Genomic DNA, 26,603 nt, shown 5'->3' on the forward strand with positions numbered 1-26,603 from the left:
ATATGCATGGAAGAATTATACAGGATAATTACCTACAGTGTAAGAAAAATGAATAGTGTCAAATCTGGTTAACACACGCACGATTTACCCTTCTGTGTCTTTATTAGAAAAGATTGAAAGTGGTAACCAGTCTCAGTGATATGCAAAGTTGCATTGGTTTGTTAAAGCAGAAGTGAGGGTTTTTATTCCCCTCTTTGATTTGCATCATAAATAAAGTTCTCAGATTTGGACTAACTAGATTTGAATATAATTTCCAGAACAATGGCTGTGATTCAATGATTTGCTTATTTTCTGAAGAGCCGGTTTCTTTAAATTAGTATGAGGAAAGTTCTCTTCATGGGCTCCATGTTACTCTGAATATCATTTCATTGGTAAGGATAACTCACCAATGAGAATGATGAGAATGGAGAATCAGTGAGAATAGTAATTATTCCTTTATCAAGATATTCCTTTAGCAAGCCAGGCACAGATGGCTCATACTTACCACCCTAGCTAGTCAGGAGACAGATCTGAGGATCATAATTCAAAGCCAGCCCAGACAGGAAAGTCTGTGAGACTCTTATCTCCAATAAACTACTCAGAAAAAGCTAGAAGTGGAATTGTGGCTCAAGCGGTAGAGCCCTAGGCTTGAGCAAAACAAACCCAGAGATAGCACCTAGGCCCTGAATCAAGCCCCAGAACTGGAACTCACGCGTGCAACACACACACACACACACACACACACACACGGTACATGGAAGATGGTTAACAATATCAGAGAACAATTTTGTCCCTCAACTTGCAGTGGCTTACTAAAACAAATAGCTGAAAAAAAATGGGATAATGGTTGGACAAGAATGGAAATTTCCTCATGACATATCAAGCAATAGATGGCTATGAAAGCCTCTTTAAGCTCACACATGATATTAAAAGAAGACTAAGAGTAAAGTTTACTTTGGAAAAAAAAATCATAGGAGGTAGGAGGATCATGGTCTGAGGCAGCCAGGCTAAAGGGGGAGACCCCGACTGAACAGTAAAACAGACGCAAAAGGACTAGGGGCATGGTTCAAGTGGTATAGCATTTTTCCAAGTCACTAAATTCAACTCTTAACCTGGTGGATTAGGTTCTAGGAAGACCAAGTTGATGAGCAAAATATAGCCAAGTGTAAAAAACAGAGAATTTTCGAGATGGGTCTAATGGCTCAGGTCTGTAGTTCTCGCTGCTTGAGAAATAAAGATTGGGGGATCACAGTTCAAGATAAAAAAAATAATTTCATGAAATTCCATCTCAACCAATGGCTGAATATGGTGGTGTGCACCTGTCATCCCAAGCAATGGATGAAGCATGGTGCCTGGTGCAATGCCATGCACCTGCCATTCCAGTGACACAGGGAAACCCAAATAAGAGATTTGCCATCCACGCCTGCCTGAGCATAAGTTGTGACTCCATCTTGAAAAATAACCAATGCTAAAAAGCAGTTGGGGAAATGCCTCAAGTGGTAGATCACCTGCTGTATCAAGTATGAGGCTCTGAGTTCAACCCTTAGTACCCAAGTTTTTAAACCACAGCATTGCTCAAAACAAACCAAAACACAGAACTTTCATTGTTAAGTAAGCCCATTTGTTTTTAATCCTTGACTTTGATAATGGTGATGAGTTTAACTGACTACATACTCATGTGCCTGGCATGATGCTTTATGGGTTTGATGTGTTTTAATCCTCAACGATTAGGATGCAAATGTTAAGATCTTCATCTTAGAGAAGAGGAAACTAATCAGGGATCCTTATTCCAAAGAGGAGACTCATACTAATCATGGAGGAGCTTGAGTTCACAGGTCCTGCTTAAACTTACCAATTCCTTGTTCTTACTTGCTGCTTCTTTATTGACTATGACAAGACTCTAAGGGTCTATGAAACTTAAAGCCTTCAAATAATGAGAGCTGAGAGGGCCTGAAAGAGTGTGTGTGTGTGTGTGTGTGTGTGTGTGTGTGTGTGTGTGTGTGTGTGTGTGTGTGTGTGCAGGGGCTTGAATTTAGGGCCTTGTGTGTGTGTGTGTGTGTGTGTGTGTGTGTGTATAGGTACAGGGCTTGAATTTAGGGCCGTGTGGGGGGGAGGGGGGCGGGTACAGGGGCTTGAATTTAGGGCCATGTATATGTGTGTGTGTGTGTGTGTGTGTGTGTGTGTGTGTGTTGGTACAGGAACTTGAATTTAGGGCCTGGTGTGTGTATGTGTGTGTGTGTGTTGGTACAGGGGCTTGAATTTAGGGCCTGGTGTGTGTGTGTGTGTGTGTGTGTGTGTGTGTGTGTGTTGGTACAGGGGCTTGAATTTAGGGCTGTGTGTGTGTGTATGTGTATGGGGGGGGGAGTACAGGGGCTTGAATTTAGGGCGATGTGTGTGTGTGTGTGTGTGTGTGTGTGTGTGTGTGTGTGTGTGTGTGTGTGTGTGTGTGTTGGTACAGGGGCTTGAATTTAGGGCCTGGTGTGTATGTACAGGCGTGAGCCGCTGGCACCTGGCTTGAAATAGTCTCTTCGTCAGGAAGTAGCTAATTGACAAGCACATAAAGTTTAGTGCACTTTATTTACTAAGACAAATGCTCACTTCAACAGTTTGCCTGGACTCTGACAGTGCTAACAAAAACATAGCTGGTAAGTCTGATCTGTGCCCTCTCCTGCTATGCATATTAATTGCAGCCCACAGTGTAATCTGGACTCCTACTCTGGAAGGTGATGGAAGATAGGCGGTACAGTGGCTAGCGGAGGTCCAGCCACCTGTCCATACTGTGGCCTCCTCTCTCTTTGCCCGGCATCCCTCAGCCTGAGCAGTTGGAGAGCGTCTGCTCCTGGGTGTGGAACACTCACACTGCTGACTCACAACCAATAAGACCATCTTGCCAAATGATGTATTTTTGGTACAGAGAAAAAAAATCGTACCCCTCTCAGGGATCAAATCCCATTCTTATGTGAGTGCATGTCATTTTCCAGAGACATGTGCCTAGTGCACATTCTGATTTCTGCTCGTCCCATTTGATTGCAACACAACACCTACATTCAATGTTTGCTGTACTTTCAACTCCAAAATCTGGGATGAGGTTTGAGGAAACAGGCAACATTAGTACATCCTTCAAAAAAAGAAAATGCTCACAGTGGCTGATTATCTGTTGTCTGGGGAGGGTGTTCACTGAAAACATGACAGATCATACCATAGAAATCATCTCATAAAAATGCCTGCTGGCTGGCTGAATATGGTGGCTCCAGCCTGTAATCCTGGCTTCTTGGGAGGTTAGAGATTGGGGTTGAAGCCAGCCCCACTGGTGGGGGAGGAAAAATGTTCTCAAGATGTGATTTCAACCAATGACTGGACATGGCAGTACATGTCTGTAATCTTGAAAATAGGGAGAAGTACAAAGAGGAAGCTCACAGTCCAAGCTGGCTTTTGCATAAAACAATCCTCTATCTTGAAAACAACCAGTACCCAAAGGACTAGGGGTGTGTGGCTCAAATGGCAGAGCACCTGCCTAGCAAGCAAGAGGTCCTGAGTTTAATTCCCAGTACTACCATAGTAAAATACTCTAGGATTCCCCATCACTATTTTTGTTGGTTTCTTGTGTTGGTTGTGGGGCTTGAACTTGGGGCCTAGGTGCTGTCCTTGAGTTCTTTTTGCTCAAGGCTAGTGCTCTACCATTTTGAGCCACAGTGCCACTGCTGGTTTTCTGGTGGTTAATTGGAGATAAGAGACTCACAGACTTTCATGCCTAGACTGGTTTTGAACTTTGGTCCTCAGATCTCGAGTAGCTCCTGAGTAGCCTCCTGAGTAGCTAGGACTACAGGCATGAGCCACCAGTGCCCAACTCCTCATCAATTGTAATACTAATGACCTACCTCTTAAAAAAATAGGCTCCACTATTTTTTCTTCCTCTACACACATATATAATATAAAATACATATAAATAATAATAATATATAATGTGTATTGCTAATAGAAGACTGTCTCTGCGTACTAAACTGAGAAAGAACAATTTGTATAAACAAGAGCCCTTAACAGACACCTCGTAGTGGGGAATAGTTGCCGGGCTAAGGAAGTAAGAAAGGGAAGCGATGTGGGACACCATTTAATCTTCTTGAACCATGTGAACAGCTCAATAATAGGGACTGATCATTTTTGTGGAGTCCTCAGGCATCATTTTGAAAACTAATGACCCTGTCATTAGAAGATTCTTGAAAAGCATCAATAAGAAATGAGAAAAGACTGTTGTGGTGGGACACACCTGTAAACCCAGCACTCAAGAGGCTGAGACAGGAAGACTGCAAGTTCTAGACCAGCCTGGACTACAAAGAGAAACACTGTTTCAAAAGAATAAAATGCAAGAAATGAGAAAGGAAAAGTAGGAAAGGATTTGTGTACGATTGATTCTGCTTCCAGCTCTGACAGCTTTCTTACGTGCAGGTCAGTTTTCTGACCTGTAAGACAAGGAATGACACCAACCACCCCACCTAATCCACATAGAGAGGGCAATGCGCTTGAGAAAATGCAGTCTGTAGGCCTGAAATAATGTCATCTGTTTCACAAATAAAGGTGCTTCTCTGAGCCCACTGTCAGACATTGGAGATACAATCACCTGTGTCTTGCCAAAAGGTGAGAGCTATTCTCTTGATTCTGATCTGCCACGGTCCCAGAAGTACCTGTACTGAATTCTTTGGAAACTGTGCAGTGGGGAAGATCTGAGTCAATTAGCTTCAACATCTAACTTCCCTACATGGAAGCTGATTCACTGCTTCAGCTCAGGTGGTCGGGCACCAGCCAGTGAGCCAAGTGTCAGATACCAAGTTCAAGTCCCACTCTGGAGAAGAAAAAAACACACAAAATTGGTGCTTCCAGTTTGTTCAAAGTATGCGTTTATTTCTTCAAGTCCTAGAAGCCTCTGTGTCCCCTTATCAATGGCAAATGTCCAATATATTCCTGTTCAATTCTCCTAGAGGCCCACAGACAAAAATGGAGGCTCCACTGGGAGCCACAGGTTCACACCTGTAATCCTAAACTATTCAGGAGGCTAAGATCTGATGAATCACAGTTCAAGGCCAGCCTGGGCATCTCCAAAATAACTAGCAAAAAGCAGGACAGGACAAGAGCAAAGAAACAAATGGTACATTGTCTCCCTGATATGTGGATGTTAAATCCAAAATGCAAGGAGCTATGACAAAGGACCTCCACTCATTTTGTCATATTATTACTAAGTGAGCCCATGTTCTTGACCACATATATGGTGTGTATATATGCGCATATCTGAGGGAAGCTAGGAGGAGGGCACAGAATCTGAGGGAAACGGGAAAACATACATCAGAGGGGCCCATCAGCTGCACTGGACACTGATGAAAATGAACTGAGTAACTCAAGGGCAGTGATGGGAGGGAGGGAATGAAAGGGAAAGGGAACAGTTTACACTAAACAAAAGGGAAGAAATGTACATATCACCCAATGTGGAAGAAATTGTATTGTCAAAGCTCATAGAATTCACAAACTTCATAGACCATGATAATGACCATTTGCCTCATGAAAGTTAGAATCTGTTTGTGACTTTAAATATCACTATCTCACAATGCTGTGAAATTTGTGAAATTTATGTAATCAATCACAATAAAAATTATTTTAAAAAAGCAGGGCTGGAGGCATTACTCAAGTAGTAGAACAAAATTAAAAAAAGGATTCTCCTTGACAGGAGAATCCTGTTGCTCTGTTCCACACGCAAGAGAGATAATCCCCCCTTGAGGTTTCATTGTTTACACAGATGTTGGCCTGAGCAGACTGGATAGCTAGGTGGATCCGGAACTCATTTGAACCAATGAATTTGACCATCAGTATGACTTCTTGTTTGCTTTTTTTTTTTTTTTGGTCCATCATGAGACTTGAACTCAGGGCTTGGGGACTGTCCTTGAGCTCTTTTGCTCTAGTCTAGAACTCTACCACTTTGAGCCACAGACCTGCTTCCAGTTTTATGGTAATTAATTGGAGATAAGAGTCTCACAGACATTCCTGCCCAGGATGGCTTTGAACCATGATTCTCAAATCACAGCTTCCTGAGTAGCTAGGATTACAGGCATGAGCTGTCAGTGCCTGGCTTCTTGTTTGTTTTGAACATGGGGCAGTAAGAGCCAACAAGCTAAACGGTCAAACCAATTCTCCCTCTCCCTCTTATCTGCACCAAATCTGAGGGAGACAGTTTTCTTCATGTATTGTCTCTGTCCTATACCCTTCCCCTATTCTTTTATTCACGGTGTCATGACACATTCACAAAGGAGATAAAGTTGGAGAATCACTGCTTCTGGGCTACGCATGTCTGCTTTACCCATCAGTTATTTGGGTTACCTACTATATCAGCATTCAGCTAGCAGACAGAGTAAATTAATAAAATATTCAAATAATACGCATGAAAGGCCAACTGGGACAACAAATCCCTGAATATCCATCATCTAGCAGCAAAAATTGTCAAGATTTCCCCATGTTTGTTTTATTGATCCCTTTGGCTGTGTGGATTGAAGCATCTTAAAGCAAACCTATCACTCACAGTGTCTCATTCATACACATGTCTGCATCTCAGAAGGATGGATGTAACTAATGCCATTTCTTGCCCAGCCAACTTAGTACCGCTGTCTTCCTATTCACTAATACCTAATAGGTCTCCAGATGTCCAATGTGGTCTGGCAACAGTGGCTCATACCTGTAATTCTAGCTGCTCAGGAGGCTGAGATCTGGGGACTGCAGTTAGAAGTCAGCCCAGGCAGGAAAATCCCTGAGACTCTTATCTCCATTTTACCACCCAAAAATGAAAAGTGGAGCTTGGACTCAAGTAGTAGAACACTACAAGCCTTGAGCAAAAAAAAAAAAAAAAAAAAACTCAAGGCTAACACCAGGTCCTAAATCCAATCCCCAAGACACCTACCCCTCCCCAAAACAAACAAAAAAAGAAATCCCAAGGGTCTCAAAGACAGCTTCAGAGTTGTTTTATTATCCTGACCAAAATAGGGTCCCTAGGTTGCCTCTGGTTGGTCTGTCTCTTGTGTTTCTTATCCTTTCTTCATCCTGTTCCTGTTACTATGTTATTTGATTGGTAAGAATTCTGAGGCCCTGAGAGGATTTGTCCAGAGAGCATCTGTTCCCTGCCTTATTTCTCCCAGGCTTTCCAAAGAATCAACACCTCTCATCTTGCTCTTTATGACTTCACCCAAGCTGATGGGTAGAGGACACAAGAAAATGAGGGAAAACTACTTTCTCCCCAATGAAACAAGATAAAAAAAGCAGGGGAAGGGGCGGAAGGTCAGCTATTACAAAATGAGATTTGAGGCTTAGAAAATACAAAGAAGTTGGGCTGGGAAGGTGGCTCAGTGGTAGAGTGTTTGCCTTGCATACATGAGGCCCTGGGTTCGATTCCTCAGCACCATATAAGCAAAAATAAAAAGCTGGAAGTGGCGCTGTGGCTCAAGTGGTAGAGCACTAGGCTTGAGCTGAAGAGCTGAGGGACAGCGCCCAGGCACAGAGTTCAGGCCCCACAACCGGACCCAAAAATATATATAAAGAAGTCTTTCAAACAGTTCTGGCCTGACTCAGAAGATAAGGTACTGTGATTGCTTTGGTGTGATCATGGGAGTCGTGTGCGTGTATGGAGAGCAAGGGGAGAGAGCATAATAGGCTCAAAATACAAGAAGTATGGTATTCCTCACGTGTACAAGTAAGCCTCAAATGTATTCTTTTGTCTTTGGTGTTGGGAATTTGCCATATGCTGATGAATCCATTTCTGGATTCATAAACGTTTGTTCTTTCTTTGTGTGACATTGCATTTAAATCTAAGAATCAGCTTAGATTTGCCTTGATAGAGTTTTATATCTTCTTATCCCTTAGACAAAGCAGGATAGTAAGAAATTATTTAAAGCCCTTGATGGACAATAAAAAGGAACATAATTCTGCTCTGTGGATAATCTAGGCAGTTATACATAGCTCTACCTAATTGCTTTGCATTCTGATGATAAATTATTTGGTTTTGGCAAGCAAGAATCAGTCAGCAGATGTTATGTATGTAGCCACCTCTTGATATGCAGCAGGAAGGATCAGTAATGAAACCACAATCCCTTCCTATTATAGTAGCTTAATTTGCTAAAATTGCCATGCAGAGAACATGTGTGTATGCCTCTGGAAGCTACTTAGTTTTAAAAGTGCTGGTGTGTGACAGCATATGAATACATTGTACCACTCTACTCTTAGAGTTTTAGAATAACAGTTGTTCTGTGATTAATCTGTTTATTACTCCCTTCCTTCCTTCCTTTCCCCCTTCCTCCCTCTCTCTTTCTTTTCTCAAAGCTGATATTCTAATATTTGAATCACAGCTTCAGTACCACTTTTTGTTGTTATTAGTTGGAGATAAGAGTCTCACAGAATTTTCTGCCTAGGCTGGTTTGGGATCACAATCCTCAGATTTCAGCCTCTTGAGTAGCTAGGATTACAGGCATGAGCTACCAGCACCTGACTTTCTTCCTCCATATTTTGGTCAGCATTCTTTCATTTGGCAATAATTCACAAGATTTCAAACAGAATACCATAGATTTCAAAACACTAAAGTGAAGTAATCAGTCAAATTTACTTCAAGACAGAATTAAACACAAAATAATTTTCTCCCTATTAATTAATACACAATGATAGGAAAATTCCAACATTCAACTGGCTCACTCCCTAAGTAGAAACATTCTCCTATTTGTATATTGCGAAAACAAATTAAAATAGCTGGGCGCTGGTGGCTCACGCCTGTAATCCTAGCTACTCAGGAAGCTGAGATCTGAGGATTGTGGTTCAAAGCCAGCCTGGGCAGAAACGTCTGTGAGATTCTTACCTCCAATTAACCACTAGAAAACCGGAAGTGGCTGAAGAGCTCAGGGACAGTGCCCAGGCCCAGAGTTCAAGTCCCACAGCCAACCAAAAAAAAAAAAATTAAAATTGTAGCTCAAATCATATTAAATTAAAGCAAATATCTGGGTTCTTTAATCAAACTGTAATGCAAACACAGTATGTCATCAATTCCTGTGACAGGTTCACACCAACAGCAGTATCCCTTAATTAATTTTCATAATATTTCTGTATTTCGAGAACTTTTTCATTCTATAAAGTTCCATTTATGTAAATGAATCATTCTGATAGCTAATAATAAGCAGTCTGGAATACATGATCCTTTACAGACACCAAAAACCTGCCTGAGGTACCCACAATCAAGAAAATACAGCATAACGATTTGGAAAAAATTATATTAAGTAGAGTAAGTCAGACTCAGAGACAAAGTTTGAATGTTTTCCCTCATTTGTGGTAGCTAGAATGTGCCTATAAACCTATAAGTAAACATGTTGGGTGGTATGCCAGGGGTTACAAATTAATTACTTGAACTTAGTCGATTCTATGAAGAGCTCAAATGATGTAATTTTTGTAGAAGGACAAAGTCATAGCCCAACAGAATAAATACCAGGAAATGGGTGCTTGCAGGAGGGGTGTGGAGCCCAGGGAAGAGGAATAGAGGAATGAAACAGGGAAGGGCAGAGAAAGCAGTCAAAAACTTATGGTATATACCACAAAAAAAAGGAAAGGGGTGGGTAGAAGGGAGTGACACTGATTCAAATGCATTGTACTCATAAATTGCTTTGTTAAATGCCACCTCCTTTATGCAACCACTTAAAGATAATGAAAATGTGGAGGAAAAAAAGAATTTCTTGTTCATAAATACAGCCACAGAATAGACTGTGTGTGAGTAATAATAAGCATCTTTCCACATAAATTCTTGGTGCTACCCTCTCCTGGGTAAGCCCTCCCTTTGCTTGCGGGTAGAGAAAAGAGGAAGTCAGAAAACTTTAGGGACCAGAGCCAAAAAAAAGGAGTCCAGGTGCTTAAACTGCACACGTTCTGATGAGCCCCAGCTCCCTGTTCAGGCCTGAGGAACACAAGGCATACCCTCATCTATTATTTTCAATTCTATAATAAGGTGCCTACACGCCAAGCATTTGAAGTGCTGCTTTTTAAAAAGTGTTGTCATAACAACAAGAATACAGTGATGAATGTAACTCGTGTTTGAAAGAACAGCTTTAGTCTTAAAGCATGTAGCTGTACCTTCCTGTTGCAAAGGTTTGAACTATAGCCTCGTAGCTCAAATGTAGATCATGATTACCTGACATTGCTGTAACTGAGCCAGTGTTTTTATATTTGCCATCCCATAAGTGCCAATCAATCAATCAATCCTCCATCCGTTCACTTGCTACAGTATCCAGAGAAAAATCAACTGCATCTAAGAAAAAAAGATCCATTTGTTTGATTATGTAGGCAATCTCTCTACAAATCTTTTTTTTTGGGGGGGGGGGCTGGGCAGGAATGCTACTGGGAATTAATCTCAGTGACACTCTACTACAAACAAGCCCCCATCCCTTCGCTTTTTTTTTTTTCAACTTTAGTTGTTTTTCAAATAGGGCCTCATATTTTTGCCTAGGCAAGTCTGGATCATGATATTCCTACCTTTCCCTCCTGTGCAACTGCCAAATAGCCTGGATATCAGGAAACATCTTAAGGTAGAGGAAGGACGGAAGGAAGGAAGGAAGAAAGGAAGGAAAGGATGGAGGGAGGGAGGGAGGGAAGGAAGGGAAGATGGGAGGGAAGGGAAGATGGGAGGGAAGATGGGAGGTTGGGAGGGTGGATTGGTGGATGGGAGGGGACCGAGGAGGGAGGGATAGTATCCACTCAGTTCTAGGGAAAAACAGGCCAGCTAAAATATGCCTGAAGGAAGTCTTTTTCTTCCCTATTGGAGTGTTGTCTGTGAATCTAATCATCCAAACATGAGGGTTTGTGGTGGGTGTATTTTTCTCTCAGCAGGATCAGCCAAGCTGTCTCTGAAGACCACATTTCCAAGGGATGTTTCCCCTTTGGATAGCCATGGTTTTGGTCCCCGTGTAAAAACCATAAATGAAGTTCCTGACTGCAAACAAGCTCAGCCTTCATTTAAGTGCAAAATGCTTTTTTTTTTTTTTTCCCTCTCTAACTTGCTCTGATGTATCATGTGCACAAATGAAGGTCTACAAGTGTTCTGGGCTTTGCATTTTAAAGTGAGTGATGACAACATTAGTCAAAATCAACCCATCCCCTTGAGAGATTTAAGCAAGCTTTATGTCCTGAATCATTTCTCTTCTAATTATCGTAAGGCCAGCTGCTACTCCTTGCATTTATTTAATCCACCAGAACGGAAGAAGAAACAGCATTTTTCGTTTTCCCCAGGGCTGAAACCGTGTCAGTTATCCAGAAGTTCCAACAATTGACCATCCCAATGAATAGACATGCTATTAACATTTCTTCTTTATATTCTTCAAATGACTCAGCCAGACCCTTAAAATAGCTTCCACGTACCCTGCTGTCTGTCATTTCTTTGCAAGGGAATATCAGACAGACAAAGGGAGAGCAGCAGTGCCTAATTACTTCATCTCCGTACTGCTTCACCTGTAAAATATGGATGGTAACGAGTGCATTTCATCTGATTGCTAAAAGTCAGCTATCTCTTCAGATTGCAAATTCTAATTAGTAGGAAAGGCTGCTGCTCTACTCTAAGCCATTCACTCCTTTTCCCCTTGACACAAACCTGGGCTACTTAGGAAATTATTATTCTCATTTATTGACCAGAAAAGCAAGGACTTAAAGAGGGCAGGTGAACTGAGTGACCCCTGGGGTCAACCTGGTTTCAGAAACAATATGTTTTTAAACTCCTTCTCTTCTTCCCCCCCTCCATTTATTTGTATGTCTATTTATTTTTGCCCTGGGATTGAACTCAGGGCCTCATGCTTGCTAGGTTATTGTTCTACTACTTGAGTCATGTCCCCAGTCTTTTTGCTTTTATTTTGTTTTTAGAGAGGGTCTTAACACATTTGCCCAGGCTCGCCTCAGACTGCTATATTCCTGCTGTACCACCACCATGCTCAACCAAAACCAGTGCTTTTTTTCCTCTCTTGACCTCATGCTGAGGACCATAGAAGATCCCAAAGATACCTTGTACACACACCCAAGAAGGGTGTGGCACACTTAAAGTGATGGAGCACTTGGGAAAAGAATTACAGCTCAGCTGAGTCCCAGAACACATCAGTTCACAAAGTGAGATCCCTCTGGCTGGGTGGCTCAGAAAATGTTTTAGGAAACAGTTGGCTTTTTCATGAATTCATACTGACAACAAACAAATAAATGAGTAAAAAGACAAAGGAAAGTTTTTTCTCATGTGAGAAGGAATTATGGAGTTCAAAGAGCTCCATTTTGCCTCCATGGTAACAGTAATTGATTCAGGCCAGAATCATCAAATGGTATGAAAACACCTGGATTAAATTAACAAAATACTCCAGTTGCAAAGTGCCACACCTGTAATCTAGGTATTCGGGAATCTGAAATTTGAGGATCTTGGTTCAAAGCCAGCCAGGGCAGCCAAGTCTGTGAGACTCTTAGTTCCAATGAAACACCAAAAATCCCAAAGTAGAGCTGTGGCTCAAGTGGTGCACACCAGTCAGTCTGTGTAACTATTTAAAGCATGCTGTCTACAGCCAGGTGCTGATGACACATGCCCGCAACCCTAGCTACTCAAGAAGCTGAGATCTGAAAATTGCAGTTCAAAACCAGCCTGGGGAAGGAAAGTCTATGAGACTCTTATCTCCAATTAACCACCAGAAAACTGCAAATGGTGCTGTGGCTCAAAGTGATAGGCTCAAGCAAAAACGCTCAGTGACAGAGCCCAGGGCCTGACTTCAAGCCCCATGACTAATTTTTTTTTTTTGGGGGGGGGGTGGTTCCGGTCGTGAGGCCTGAACTCTGGGCCTGGGCACTATCCCTCAGCTCTTCAGCTCAAGGCTAGCGCTCTACCACTTGAGCCACAGTGCCACTTCCGGCTTTTTTCTTTTTGCTTATGTGGTGCTGAGGAATCGAACCCAGGGCCTCAGGCATGCAAGGCAAGTGCTCTACCACTGAGCCACCTTCCCAGCCCCAGACTGATTTTTAAGCATTCTGTCTCACACACAGATGTTCTAGCTTCTTTAGCTCACACCTTCTCAACTTATCCTTCTTTTCTTCCTTAGGAAGCTTCCTGACTCTCCCTACCTTATTTATCTCCTGTTTTGAGAGAACTCTATTATTTAAATAATTAGTAACAACTAGTTTTTAGTAAGCAGTATTTACCAGGGTTTGTGGATATTGTTTCATGGGCTTTCATGAAACTCTTCCGAATTGTTACTCTTTTTCTATAAAAGAGGAAGCTGTGTTTCAAAAACATTCAATAGCCATGCATATTGAACAGCTGTTATGTGAAGAAACCAAATTGAGTTCAGATTTGTTCCATCCTAGGGAAGACCTTAGTCACTGCTCTGCTGCATCTCAGAGCATAAAGGGATCGGTACCACTTAGAATCTTGCTTTATAGCTAGGCAGTGATGGCTCATGCTTGTAATCTTAGATATCTCAGAAGTCTGAGGTCTGAGGATCCTGGTTTCAAAGTGAGACCAGGCAGAAAAGTCCTTGAGACTCTTCAGTTAGCCAGCAAAAAGCTGGAAGTGGAGGTGTGGTTCAAGTGGTAGAATGCCAAACTTGAAGCAAACAAGCCAAGTAAGAGAGTGTTGTTCTGAATTTAAATCCCAGTACCGACAACAACAAAAAGACCCAAGTAATTTTGTGACTGCAAGTTGGGGTAGTGTTTTGTTCTCAGTGAGACTTAACAACACTTCTGCATTATAATGGGGAAGTAGTTGCTCCCTTTAATCTACAGACACAGAATCTGCAGTTGATAGAGTTTGGGGCTAGCCTAAGATACTAAGTAAAACACCTGCCTGATTGTCCCAGCTCCTCTCTGCTGAGGAGTGGGGCTACATCGCTTTGCTCTATAAATTTTATCATCTGTTTATATCACTTAGTCAATCAGTGCATCATACCATCCAGGTATTTATCACTTCTAAAACATTGCCCACTGAGAAGCAACTACTAACCCTGCATTGATTTATTTTAAAGCAGTCACAGAGAAGAGAATAGGCAATAACAAGTCTATCCTTTTTCTAAAAAAAGATTAGTCAAGTGTTCTGGAATAGGCCCCTTGCAACCATATAATAAGCACACACCTATTTTTAGGATTCATCTCAAATAATCATTTAGCATAGCAGGCTATTTACATCTGGCCCACATGTTCCTAGCAGACAACTGAATTCTGCTCCTGCCCTTGACCAAGAGAGCCCTTGACCAAGATGTGGGGGAGCAGAAACAGGATGGCATTGTGAGGAAAGGAGAAAGCCAAGTGGGGCTCGAAGAAATGACTCAGAAAGCACAGTGGGGCCTGCCTGCTGGCTGGGCTGTAGTGCTCAGGGAAAGGAAGAAACAGTCGCCTCTCCCATGGTTCCTGATTTCTTCAACTTTAACTTTGCAAGGTCTGATTTCGTGGCACTTCCTCTTGCACAAGGGATGATAACATTTTTCTAGAAATTCAAAGTTTGTTTTTTTTTTCAGTGCCCGGACTAGAGCTTGAACTCAAGGGTCTCAAGTTCTTGTTTAGCTTTTTCACTCAAGGCTAGTGTTCTACCACTGAGCAACAGCTCTATGTGGTTAATTGGAGCTAAGACTCTTTCTTCATAGATTTTTCTGCCCCAGCTGGCTTCAAATGGGAGATCCTCAGATCTCAGCCTTCTAAGTGCGAGTCCATTGATTTTCTTCTCTACCTCGGCCCCTTCAGCCCTCCCCCACCCCCCTCCTTCCCCTCCTCCAATTCTCCTCCCCCCCCCCCCACACACACACACTGCCTCTCCCCTCCTTCTCTTCTTCCTCATGGGCCTTTTCCTTCTACTCTTCCTTCTGTTCCTGCTCCTCCCATCTCCAGGTTCAGTGCTCTTGTTCCAAACCTGCCTGCTAATTCTCATTGAATCAAGAAGAGAAACAGCTGTGGCCTTCAGGCTTCTTGGCCAAGAAGCTCGGCTCAGGACAGTAAAGTGTGTTTAACTCTTCACCAAGGTGCTTGGGATTCTTTCCTGAAAGATCTCTGTGTCCCTTGGCCATGGGACTGGTAGGGCAGGGGTGGCTGCCTGGTGTGCAGCAGCGCCTCCTACAGGAAACGGTGAGGAGCTTCCTGGCTCTGAGGATTTTACATCTTTCTGGGACTTAATGCACAAAGGCAAATGTTAGTTCTGCAGGACAGGTCAGGTAGACCAGGAGAGGAATCCAAACCTTAGAGGTAAAACCTTTTTCAAATCGCCAGTAGTCCTGAGTATCCAAGTTCAAAGTGTTTCGTTATTTTACACCTAATTCCTTGCTTATTAGATGGGGGTCTTGGGTGATCCTTAATAGTTCATATGTATAGCCTCTAAAGGTTTTGCCAATAAAAACAAGTCATTACAAAGCTCAGAACTCACAGTAAGGATGTCAAGGAGAGTCTGAACTGCTTGAATGCAATCAATATTTATAACACTATATATATATTATGTTGTGGGAAAAATAATTCTTTTTTTTTTTTGTCATCGGTCATGGGACTTGAACTCAAGGCCTAGGCACTGTCCTTGAGCTCCTTTTTCTCAAGGCTAGTGCTTTATCACTTTGAGCCACAGCACCACTTCTGGTTAGAGATAAGAGTCTCATGGTGACTTTTCTGCTTGGGCTGCTTTGAACCATGATCCTTAGATCTCAGCCTCCTGAGTACCTAGGATTACAGGTATGAGCCACTGGCACCCAGAGTGGAAATTGGATTTCTGTGTAGGACTTATAAACCAATACATATACAATTATATAAATAAAATGTCTATGCACAGTTATATGATAGCGTATGGAGCTCTCTCTACATCCAACTCCAAGTGTCTACAATTTCTAAAAACATATCTGTGAAAACATATACGAATGCATTTCCCCTGTAATAATGTAGAAATTATTAAAATGTTGCACCTCTCCATAGACTATCTCTACCATTTCAAAACTTTTCTATTAATGTATTATGTTCTATATAGTTTTGTTTACAATATTCACGTTTTCATAGCATATGTGCTGCAGTTTTCCTGGGAATCTTTCTAAGACAGTGTATCATTTTTAACTGTTAAATTCTATTCCACCCTGTAGTTACGCTATAAGGCATTAACTCTGTGTGTGTGTGCGTGTGTGTGTCTGTGTGTGTGTTGTTGTGGATTTAACCTAAGGCCTGTGACTGAGAGGTAAGCACTATATCACTGAACTATAACCCCTCTACCCCCCAGCCCTAATGCCTCACATTTATCCATTTCCTTTCCTTTTTGGCATTATTGGAGTTCAAACTCAGGGCCTTGAACTTCACCCATTCCACCAGCCTGACTTTTTTGCTGGTTATTTTTGGAGATAGAGTCTCACAGACTTTTCTGTTCCAGCTAGCTTTGAACCTTGATCCTCCAGATCTCAGCCTCTTGATAAGCTAGGATTACAGACTTGAGCCACCAGCTCCTAGTTTATTTATTTCCCATTTTCTACTGTTAAAACATTGTCTGCCGTGAACACCCCGGCCCAACCATATCTCTTTGTGTACTTGGGTATTTCTCTAGAGAAGATACCAAGGAATACATACGTTTTTATATTTTAAACCGATCCTGCCAAATTGTCCTCCAAAACAGTGAGACTGTAATCCCACCAATCCTTTCTTTAGTTTAAAGCTGTTGGCTGATCGAACACCTGTAGTTCTGAAAACCTGATCCTCAGTTGTGTAGCCTTGGTGATGGGACTTGGTAGTTTTGCTGGAAGCTAGGGGAAAAAAGATGATGGTGGGCTGGGCTTTCCCTGGAAGCCAGGGAGTATTTTGAAGTTGGAGAACACTAAGAGGTAAAGCTTTGTGTGTAGGGTGTGTGTGTGTATGTTCAGTGAAAACAGAGTTGCCAGAGAAGCTGCAGCTTGGGAAAGCTGGAAGGACAGAAGCAAAGGAGTCTCACTCTTACTACTGAATTCAGGGCCCTGGGAGCCAGGTGCTTGCTTTATGTACTCTTTCTCTCTGACCCTTCCTGCCCTACCTGCCTCACTTCCTCTATTTCTCCGGCAGCCTGTGTGCACACAGCTTGTTGGATGACTTCTTAGGCAGTGTCTGTCAGCCTTCAGGGAACTTGATAGCAGCCTAAAGCCAGTTCTCACAATTTTTTCTCCCGATAATGATCATAACAGAGACTAAACAGAATGTTAAAACCACTCAGCTGGTCACGTTCCCGGTGCTCACGTATTCCACGTGTAAATGTAAGGAAATTGTTCTGTGAGTTTTCCCCCTTTCCAAAGCACTTTATAATCTGAAAATCCTGGACATACATTATTGTTCTGGAGCCTTCTGTACCTGTTGAGGAAGACAGAAGACTGGCACCATCTGGACCATGTGTTTCATTCTCTGGCTTCTAATTCATTTCACCAGAAGCATAACTTCACTGAGTGTGATTAAGGCTGCGTAACATTTAAAAGTTGGACTTGGTAAATTGTAGCAGCTTATTTTAGCAGAACTTTTAAATTTTCAACCAACTTGGCATCTTTTTTTTTTTTTCTCATTTTTTTTCCCTTAACCTAATAATTTGTAAAAGAAACCTTCAGGCTGGGAAGGTGGCTCAGTGGTAGAGTGCTTGCCTTGCATGAATGAGGCCCTGGGTTCGCTTCCTTAGCACCACATAGCAAAAAGAAAAAAGCCAGAAGTGGTGCTGTGGCTCAAGTGGTAGAGCGCTAGCCTTGAGCTGAAGAGCTGAGGGACAGCGCCCAGGCAAAAAATAGAAAAAGAAAAGAAACCTTCTAAAACAGTAGCTTCTTTTTTTATTTTTTTATTGTGAAAATAACATACAGAGGGGTTACAATTACATGGGCCAAGGTAATGAGTACATTTCTTATCAAGCATTGTTGCCTCCTCCTTTGTTTCCCCTTCCCATCTCCCTCCACTCCCCCCCAAAAAAGCAGTAGCTTCTAAACTTTGCTGAGCACAAAAATCACTTTAGGGATCTTTGTAAAGCCCCTATTACAACTGGCCGTATCCCATATAAATTAAATCAAAATATTTAGGAATTGGAGCCAGACACACATGGTTTAAACTGTTGATCTAATGGGTAAGAGAAAACGTCTTTTATGGCTTAAGAAATATTATTTGTAGCAAATCTAAGAGTGATACAGTTTAATGTTTTCCATGCCCCTTGTCTTGATTTGATCAAAGAATGTCCATGGTTCAATAGACCTACTGAACAGTAATTACAAAATGAGATAAATATTAATAAAATTAGTCAAAATTGGAACTCGTAATATACTTGTTTGGTTATCATTATTGAGTAGAAGGCTGAAGATGTAGCCTAGCATTGTGTCAAGCTCTGGTTGCCTACCCAGCATTACAAAAAAAAAAAAAAAAGAAGAAGAAGAAATTTGGGGATACAGAAAGAACGTTAAGTCCCACAGCACTTTCTTGATTTTTATTAGAAGCTTGCAAGGGATATAATAGCACAGGATAGCCAAACACCAGTGGCTCACACCTATAATCCTAGCTACTCAGGAGGCTGAGATCTGAGCATCACAGTTCAAAGCCAGCCTAGGCAAGAAAGTCCGGGAGACTCTTATCTCTAATAAACCACCAGAAAACCCGAAGTAGCACTGTAGCTCAAGTGATAGAGCTTTCGCCTTGAGCTGAAGATCTGAGAGACAGCACCCAAGCCCAGAGTTCAAGCCCCAAGATGGCCTTAGTGATATAGAGACAACTTAGTAACCACTTAGGGGCGCTTGTGGGAACCTCACTGAGGAATTAAAGGAATTGGGAATGAAATCCCAAACCAGTTAGCACCTGTGCCCTGCCCAGGATACTCACAAATCCCAGAACTGCACTTCCCTGGAGAGAAAGGGGATTCGTAAACTCAGCAGAGGCATTGGGGAGTGGATGTTACTGTATTTTAGCTTTTTTTTCTGCTGGGGCTAGGTTTTTGGTTGGTTGGTTAGGGAAGGGCTGTGGAGTTTTTGTTGGTCTTTTGTGCTAATACTGGGGCTTGAACTCAAGGCCTTCAGCTCTCCCTTGACTAGTGTTCTACCCCTTGAGCCACAGCACCACTTCTGACTTTTTGCTAGATAGTTGGAAGTCTCAGGGACTTTTCTGCCTGGGTTGACTTTGAATCTGGATACTCAGATCTTAGCCTCCTGGGTAGCTAGGATTAGAGGCAAGAGACACTTGAGGCCTAGCTGTTTGCTTTTAAATTTTTGTTCACTTTTTTTTGACAAGTACTTGGGTTTGAACCCATGGGTCTTCCACTTGAAGCCACCCCCCTTTTTGCTTTAGTTATTGCTCAGATAGATTTTGCATTTTTGCTCTCTGCTGACCTTCATTCACCCTAGTGTTGGGATTACAGTCATGCACTACCATGCCTGGCTTTCTATTGGTTTTTCAAAGGGCAACTGTAGATGAGTCTCAAACATGCCAGTTGGGCATCTGCCCACTTTGGAAGGCTTCAGTCCTAAACTCTTCTGCTGAGACGGTGATAGCTGCTTTGTTTCTGCCTAATCTAGCCAGAGTAGAATTACCAACAGTTCTAGGGCAATTCTTTGGCGGGGAGCTAACTTTGGGCTTCTGTCCAGCCAAGGGGTGTTTTGACACTGCATCTTGGTCTGTTATTTTGAGTCCTCACAAAAACCAAGCCAGCAACTGAAGTAAGGATTGTGTGTCTTCTCTGTTATTCTCCTCCTACCTTTTCTTCCCTCTCTGGCCTTCTTATCTAACCTAGATGATCACTTCTTTTGTAAGCACTAGTTCTAGCCTCTTTGCAATGCCACAGTAGTGGCACAATCTTATCTTTCAAAATACACTTAAGGCCAGAAAGAGAGAAGAAGCTGAAGTAAGTTCATCCCTAGAGAGACCTTGTGCTTCTAGCCTCATGACTCTTCTAAGTGTAGAATTCTACCTGTAGGTCTGTCTGTCTTTTGAATTTCATGTTGGCAGTGGCTTGTTTGTACCCTTTTGTTGTTACTGTTGTTGGTTAGGCATAACAGTTGAAAGAGTTCTTTCTCATCTTTGGTGAAAAAAAAAAATTCCTCAAGAAAATCTAAAATAATTGATCATTTTGTGCCCTTCTCATTTTGTTTTAAATAAGTCTGTATTTTTTTCTAACCCTTTGGCTTTAAAAAAATGCAACAACAAAAAAACGATGCTACAGGCAAAAATCGCAGAAGAATCTCATGACTCTCGTGACAAGGACCCTGTGAGTCACTCTACCTTGTCACACCTTGGACATGTTGACATGCTCAGTGCGTTTTCTGTCTGAACCTGCCTGTAAATTGCCATGGCCTCCCACTATCTTATAGGACTGCCAACCAGACTGCCAGAAATCATGTTAGTAGGACCCCAGTCCTTCTCGCCCGGTGGGCCCAATGGGATCATTAGAAGCCAGTCCTTCGCAGGTTTCAGCGGTCTGCAGGAGCGGCGATCCAGGTAAGGGCTGTGTGTCTTTCGTGGGTTCTAGCTTGGGGAGGTGGGCCCTGATCTGCTCTAGAGGGTCAGTCTAGGCTTGGTAGTGTAGCCAAGGCACACCTGTGCATACGCATACATACTCATTCATGTCTGATCCAGATGACGTGCTACCACCTCTTTTCTATTATTCCGAATTCCTCTTGCAAAGAAGATGCCTGCCGGAGGATTTAGGATAAACTAGCCATCTATGTGTAGATCCGTTTTCCCCCCCTTCCTCCTTTGGAAACACATTTTTCTATGACTTTTCAATTTCAGAGACTGGGTTTGGCATGAAGATAATTCAGTAAAGACTATGACTACCAATGGAGCTCAGGAGGGCTTATGTTCAGATAGGGATTGCCCCTGGAATCTTCTCCCTCTGAATCAAGGAAAGCCACAGAGGAAGCAGATAGCATGCAACAGAAATGAGCTTCAGTTTTTCTGATATGTCATAGATCTTGCTCTGAGGGACCTCCTGTGCAGCAGTCCCATTTGCTGTACCCAGGGATGGCGAAGAGCAGAACTAATATCCAGTCGTGGAGGTGAAGAGCCATGACTGGCCCCTGTCCATTTCTGATACCTCCACTTTCCTACTGAGAGCCTGTCAGGGAGCTATCTGGCCTCCTCGCCTCAGAATCAGATGGATCTTGTGTTTAAATAATCCAGTGTCTCTTTTCCTGGCATCCTCCCATTAGTATAGGTTTTGAATTTTTATCATATACCTACACAAAATTACATACACTATAACTTTCAAGAAAACTGTCAATACAGCAGCATGTGATTTTTTTTCAATGCCATATGGAATTAGTCATTTGTCTTGCTTATGGTTATCATAAAAGATGTCACTTACCTCCTAGTCAAATTGAATAGGAGTTTGTATCTGCTATGGCACAGGGAGCATTTTGTTTAGTGGGCGTGGTTTTCCCTCTGCCTGTCTGAGGATTTAGTGAAGCGCTCAGTGTGTCCTCAGAGGGCACCAGAAGCCGGGCCTTGCTCTAGCTGAGCAAAGCTTTCAGAGTTCAGCAGTTACCAAAACGAATGCAGGAAACTAAGTGTTCATGGCTCAGATCTGCACCTATAGGACATTCATATGACCTTAAGATGATTTGAAAGGTATTTCTTTGGTCAGATCTTTTTTTTTTTTTTTTTTAGTTAGATGCCAGAGGCTCACATTTTTTTCTGTCTTTGTTCCACAGGTGTAACTCCTTCATTGAAAATGCTACTGCTCTCAAGAAGCCTCAGGCCAAGCTGAAGAAAATGCACAATTTAGGACACAAAAATAACAACCCTCCTAAAGAGCCTCAGCCTAAAAGAGTGGAGGAGGTCTACAGAGCCTTGAAAAATGGACTCGAGTAAGAACATCGGGCCCTAATGATGCCATTATTATTATATTTTTTGTGAAAAAAGGAAACCTTTTTCCTTTCTAAAATGACCAAGGGGAAGGAGTGGGGAGTTCAGAGAAAAGCTAGTTTTGTTTCTTTTTAAAGATCATTTTTGAAAGGCTATTTGTGTTGTACAGAAGAAGGAAAATTTTTTCCTGCCAAGGGCCATTTAGATATTTATAACATCATTCCCAGGCCATGCAAAAGTATCCATTTAAAGATTAGCCTGCTCTCTTGGGTCAAACATTTAATTAACTCATCTCTAGCAGGGTGGCTGGGACTGCTTCTCTCTGGTTAGATGTGTGGTGTTAGCTGCCATTGACATGTATGCCACAATGAGAAAAGCTACTAGACATTATAAATGTTGAATCCTGCTTGCAATTGCTTTTGGCTGGACCAGACCCAATGATTACAGGGGCCTTCTACAGCCTTCAGGCCTGACATTCCCCATTCTTGGTGTAGAAGGTATTGTAATCTTGAATGTTTCCCAAAGATGCAAAGTATATTGGGATTCCAAATCATATACATTGAAGAACATCACAACCATGAAGAAAATTTGCAGCACTAATGTGTTTATGCTTAACTGTGGAATATTGAACTTCATTTACACAATATACTCCTTGAGCCTATTGTATGAATATATCTACTAAATAATATATAGTGTACAAGATTAGTTCCCCAGAATAACTTTCCTAGCATTCAGTGAGACATTGCAACATCTACATTCAGTGTTGTATTGAACTAGATAGAATTCTTTTGAGTCCGGACTCCAGGCTGACCCAAAGTAGTTCTTGCTTCTTCCCTCCCTCTACCCACCCCCCCAATATTCATTTCTGGATTGTCAGCTTTACTGGTGGGAGGGTCTCCTTTTTGACAAGCTGGCCATATCTGATGTAACTGCAAGAGCTTTCAAAATGTTGAAAGACTGGGAAAACACAAAGCCTCCTCCTCTCTAACCACGGAGCAAGGTTCTGATGCTTGACCTCCCTTCAGAAAGAAAAAGGCAACAATGCCACCAGGCCTCCTCTTCACAATGTGAGTTCATGATGATGTCTTGGCTTCCCTTGGCAGTGAGTACCTGGAGGTCCACCAGATGGAGTTGGAGAAGTTGACAGCTCAGCTAAAGGATATGAAAAGGAACTCCCGCCTGGTAGGTTCCACCCAGCCATTAGGATTTGAACACTGGGTGTTTGGGCTTAGGCTCTCCTTTTATTGGATGGGGATGAAAAGCAAACCCAGGGGCAAAGTACTAACTGCATCCTGGTGTGTATTTTAGAAGGAAGATTAATGTTTTATTCTTAATACATTTTAGTATTTTCTAAATATGTTTATGAAGATAGACTTTTTAACCAGAGAAAGATACTTTCTGAAGCCAAGAACCAGTGGCTCAGACTCTTAATCCTAGATACTCAGGAGGCTGAGATCTGAGGGTTATAGTTTGAAGCCAACCAAGGCAGGAAAGCCCATGAAACTTTTTTTTTTTTTGGTCCGGTCATGGGGCCTGAACATTGGGCCTGGACGCTGTCCCTCAGTTCTTCAGCTCAAGGCTAGCACTCTACCACTTGAGTCACAGCACCACTTCTGGCTTTTTTTTTTCTTCTGCTTATGTGGTGCTGAGGAATTGAACCCAGGGCCTCATGCATGCAAGGCAAGTGCTCTACCACTGAGCACCTTCCCAGCCCCCATGAGACTCTTAATTCTAATTAACTACAAAGAAGAAGAAGAAGAAGAAGAAGAAGAGCAGGAGGAGGAGGAGCAGCAGCAGTAGCAGCAATAGCAGCAGCAGCAGCAGCAGTGATGGCCAGCCAAAACTGGAGCTGTGGCTCAAGTGGTAGAGTGCTAGCCTTGAGCAAAGAAAGCTCAGGGACAGCGCCCAGGCCTGACAGTGCCCCAGGACTGACCAAAAAAAAAAAAAAAACCTTCCTAAAAAAAACACTCTTAGGGCTGGGAAGGTAGCTCAGTGGTAGAGTGCTTGCCTTGCATGCGTGAGGCCTTAGGTTCTATTCCTCAGCACCACATAAGCAAAAAGAAAAAAGCCGGAAGTGGTGCTGTGGCTCAAGTGGTAGAGTGCTAGCCTTGAGCTGAAGAGCTGAGGGACAGCGCCCAGGCCCAGAGTTCAGGCCCCACGACCAGACCCAAAAAAAAAAAAAAAACACTCTTAAATCTTTCTCCCAAATAATATACCATGTGGTAAATTAGACTTTCCCTCGCATACTATTTGAACATTCAGAATTCAAAGCTTTTACTTACTCTGTCATGCTTTAAGAAGAAAGGTCAGTGATGCCAGGCAAGATGAAACTCAAAGAGGTAGCTAAAATGCAAAGGTAAAGGAGTAATTTGGCCAGTTTGATTATATGATACATTGTGAATTTCCCATAGTTTAATGAATTTGTGAGGATTCATCTTGTTGTAGAGGTATTTGAATGCCTATCCTATTTTATTGGTTTTGTTCTATTTCACCTTAACATGTTCAGGCATCAGAAAGCACTAGAAGTGTCTATATGACACCTATATGTTTGCTCACGAGCATGCGCACACATGTGCACACACACACACACACATATACACAAATAGTCTTATTGTACTGGGATTTTACTCTTTTGAAGAACTGTCAAAAATACCTAGTTGATCTTTGTGGAGTAATCATTATTTAAGAGTAGAAGGCAGATTCAGCTACTGTATTAATACTGATAGCATTTTTGAGGAAAACATGTTTTAATTGATGTACTTCTCTTTGATTTTAGGGTGTGTTGTATGACCTAGATAAGGTAAGTTATCATTCTGTGTTGGGATGTTGTTAAAAAATAAAACTGCATTTTTGTGTAGATGTTAATGAAATCCTCTTTGGGATAGTAAAGTCTCAGAGAAGGCAACACTGCTGGCTCTTGCCTGTCATCTTAGCTACTCAGGAGGCTGAGATCTGAGGATCATGGTTCAAAGCCATTCCAGGCAGAAAAGCACATGAGATTTTTTTTTTTTAAATCTTCAGTTAGCAGAAAGCCAGAAGTGGAACTATGGCTCAAGTGGTAGGGTGGCAGCCGAGAACAGAAAAGTCTAAACAAGAGCCCAAGGCCCTAAGTTTAAGCCCCAGTATTGGCACGCGTGCACGCACGCACGCACACACACACACACACACGCACACACACACTTAGAGAACAGGTGTTTTCTAATCTTGGGGAAAAAATCACAATTTTGTCTAATAATGATGAATATGTGCAATGATATATATATTCAGTGAAGTGTTTAAGTTCAAGTCCAGAAAAATGCTTCTAGATTATAGTGTTTCTCAGTATTTATACAAATTTAAAAACTTCCCAAATGTTTGAAGCCGTTTATTTATGCTATCTTTAAATATTAGCTACATTATATATTTTTTAATCATACTTAAGTTGACTTTGGTGGGAAAATATCACATTTATATCAGTGCCATTCAAAGCATAAAATTTTCAGCTAAACTTGTTTTCATGTAATATTTATATTCTTACCAACAAAACTTTTGTAGACTGAGACATTCTTTGTTTTTGGTTGTATATTAGGGTTGCTCTCTTGCCACGCCTTGCTGTGTACACAATAATTTCAATGCTGAATCATAGTGTACTCTTTTTGAAGATACTTTAAAGGGCAATTATGTCATAACAATATTTATAAAGCAGAGATGGCATATGTGCAACTATGATTCTCTGTGAACATGCATGGGCAACTACCTGCCACTTGGCCAGGAGCAATTACAAAACGCACCCCAATTTCAGAGACACTAAAATGTGAAAAAGGCCCATTTAGAGCAAATAAAACAGATTATGATAAAACTGGGAGCTGGTGTCTCATGTCTCTAATCCTAATGACTTAGAGGCAGAAATCATAGTTTGAAGCCAGCCCAGCATTAATAACTGCTAGATTCCACCTCAAAAATAATAAGCAAAGGGCTGGGAAGGTGGCTCAGTGGTAGAGCGCTTGCCTTGCATGCTCAAGGCCCTGGGTTCGATTCCTCAGCACCACATAAGCAAAAAGAAAAAAGCTGGAAGTGGCGCTGTGGCTCAAGTGGTAGAGCACTGGCCTTGAGCTGAAGAGCTGAGGGACAGTGCCCAGGCCCAGAGTTCAGGCCCCACGACTGGACAAAAAAAAAAAAAAAAAAAAAACAATAATAAGCAAAAATCTAGGCTAGAGGCATGACAAGTAATAGAGTACCAGCTTAGTACAGCAAACTGAGCAGGTGTTCAAACTCAAGCTCAAACCCAAGTTCAAACCATAAAAAGATAGTAGTGCCATAAAAAGATATTTGTGTGTGTGTGTGTGTGTGTGTGTGTGTGTGTGTGTGTGTGTGTAATATTGTGAAGAAATAATACTTCCCTGCTGGAAATCCAATTCAATCCACTAGGTTGGACTCCCTTACAGGTAAACACAGGATTATAATTCATCTCTCAGAATATTGGATATTTTGAAAAATCGTTTCCAAATTGATATTCGATCATGTCTGAAATAGCAACAAAAAATGGTAGGAAAGGAGAAAATACTTAGTGCCTCCTGGTACTTTTGCCTATGAGATAATAAAAAAATATTATCACAGATCTCGGTCAGTTGAACTGTGTATGGCTGTACTTTTCTTAACCATCGTCTTTTAATTCCAGCAAATTAAAACAATTGAACGATACATGAGACGCCTGGAGTTTCACATTAGTAAGGTAACTGAAGTTCCTGTTGTCTTTGCTTCTGTTTTGTAGCCCTCAGTAATGGATCAGTATACCTTTGGACAGAATATAGCATCCAGTCTATGGAGACTTTCTTATCCAATTG

At 41.9% G+C, this 26,603-nt stretch overlaps 1 protein-coding gene across 4 annotated transcripts in view; it reads left to right on the forward strand.

The window, feature by feature from the left end:
- Positions 1–26,603, forward strand: part of Ripor2 (RHO family interacting cell polarization regulator 2) — a 103,804-nt gene that overhangs the window by 30,936 nt on the left and 46,265 nt on the right. For all 4 annotated transcript variants that reach the window (XM_042683810.1, XM_042683807.1, XM_042683809.1 and 1 more), the window contains exons 2-6: positions 20,286–20,412; positions 21,627–21,782; positions 22,884–22,962; positions 24,557–24,580; positions 26,438–26,491. In XM_042683810.1, the coding sequence (XP_042539744.1) occupies positions 20,286–20,412; positions 21,627–21,782; positions 22,884–22,962; positions 24,557–24,580; positions 26,438–26,491 (440 nt within the window). The remainder of the gene's footprint in view (positions 1–20,285; positions 20,413–21,626; positions 21,783–22,883; positions 22,963–24,556; positions 24,581–26,437; positions 26,492–26,603) is intronic.

This window comes from Dipodomys spectabilis, unplaced genomic scaffold (assembly GCF_019054845.1).
Source record: "Dipodomys spectabilis isolate Male_0828 unplaced genomic scaffold, ASM1905484v1 ptg000085l, whole genome shotgun sequence".
Lineage (NCBI taxonomy): Eukaryota > Metazoa > Chordata > Mammalia > Rodentia > Heteromyidae > Dipodomys > Dipodomys spectabilis.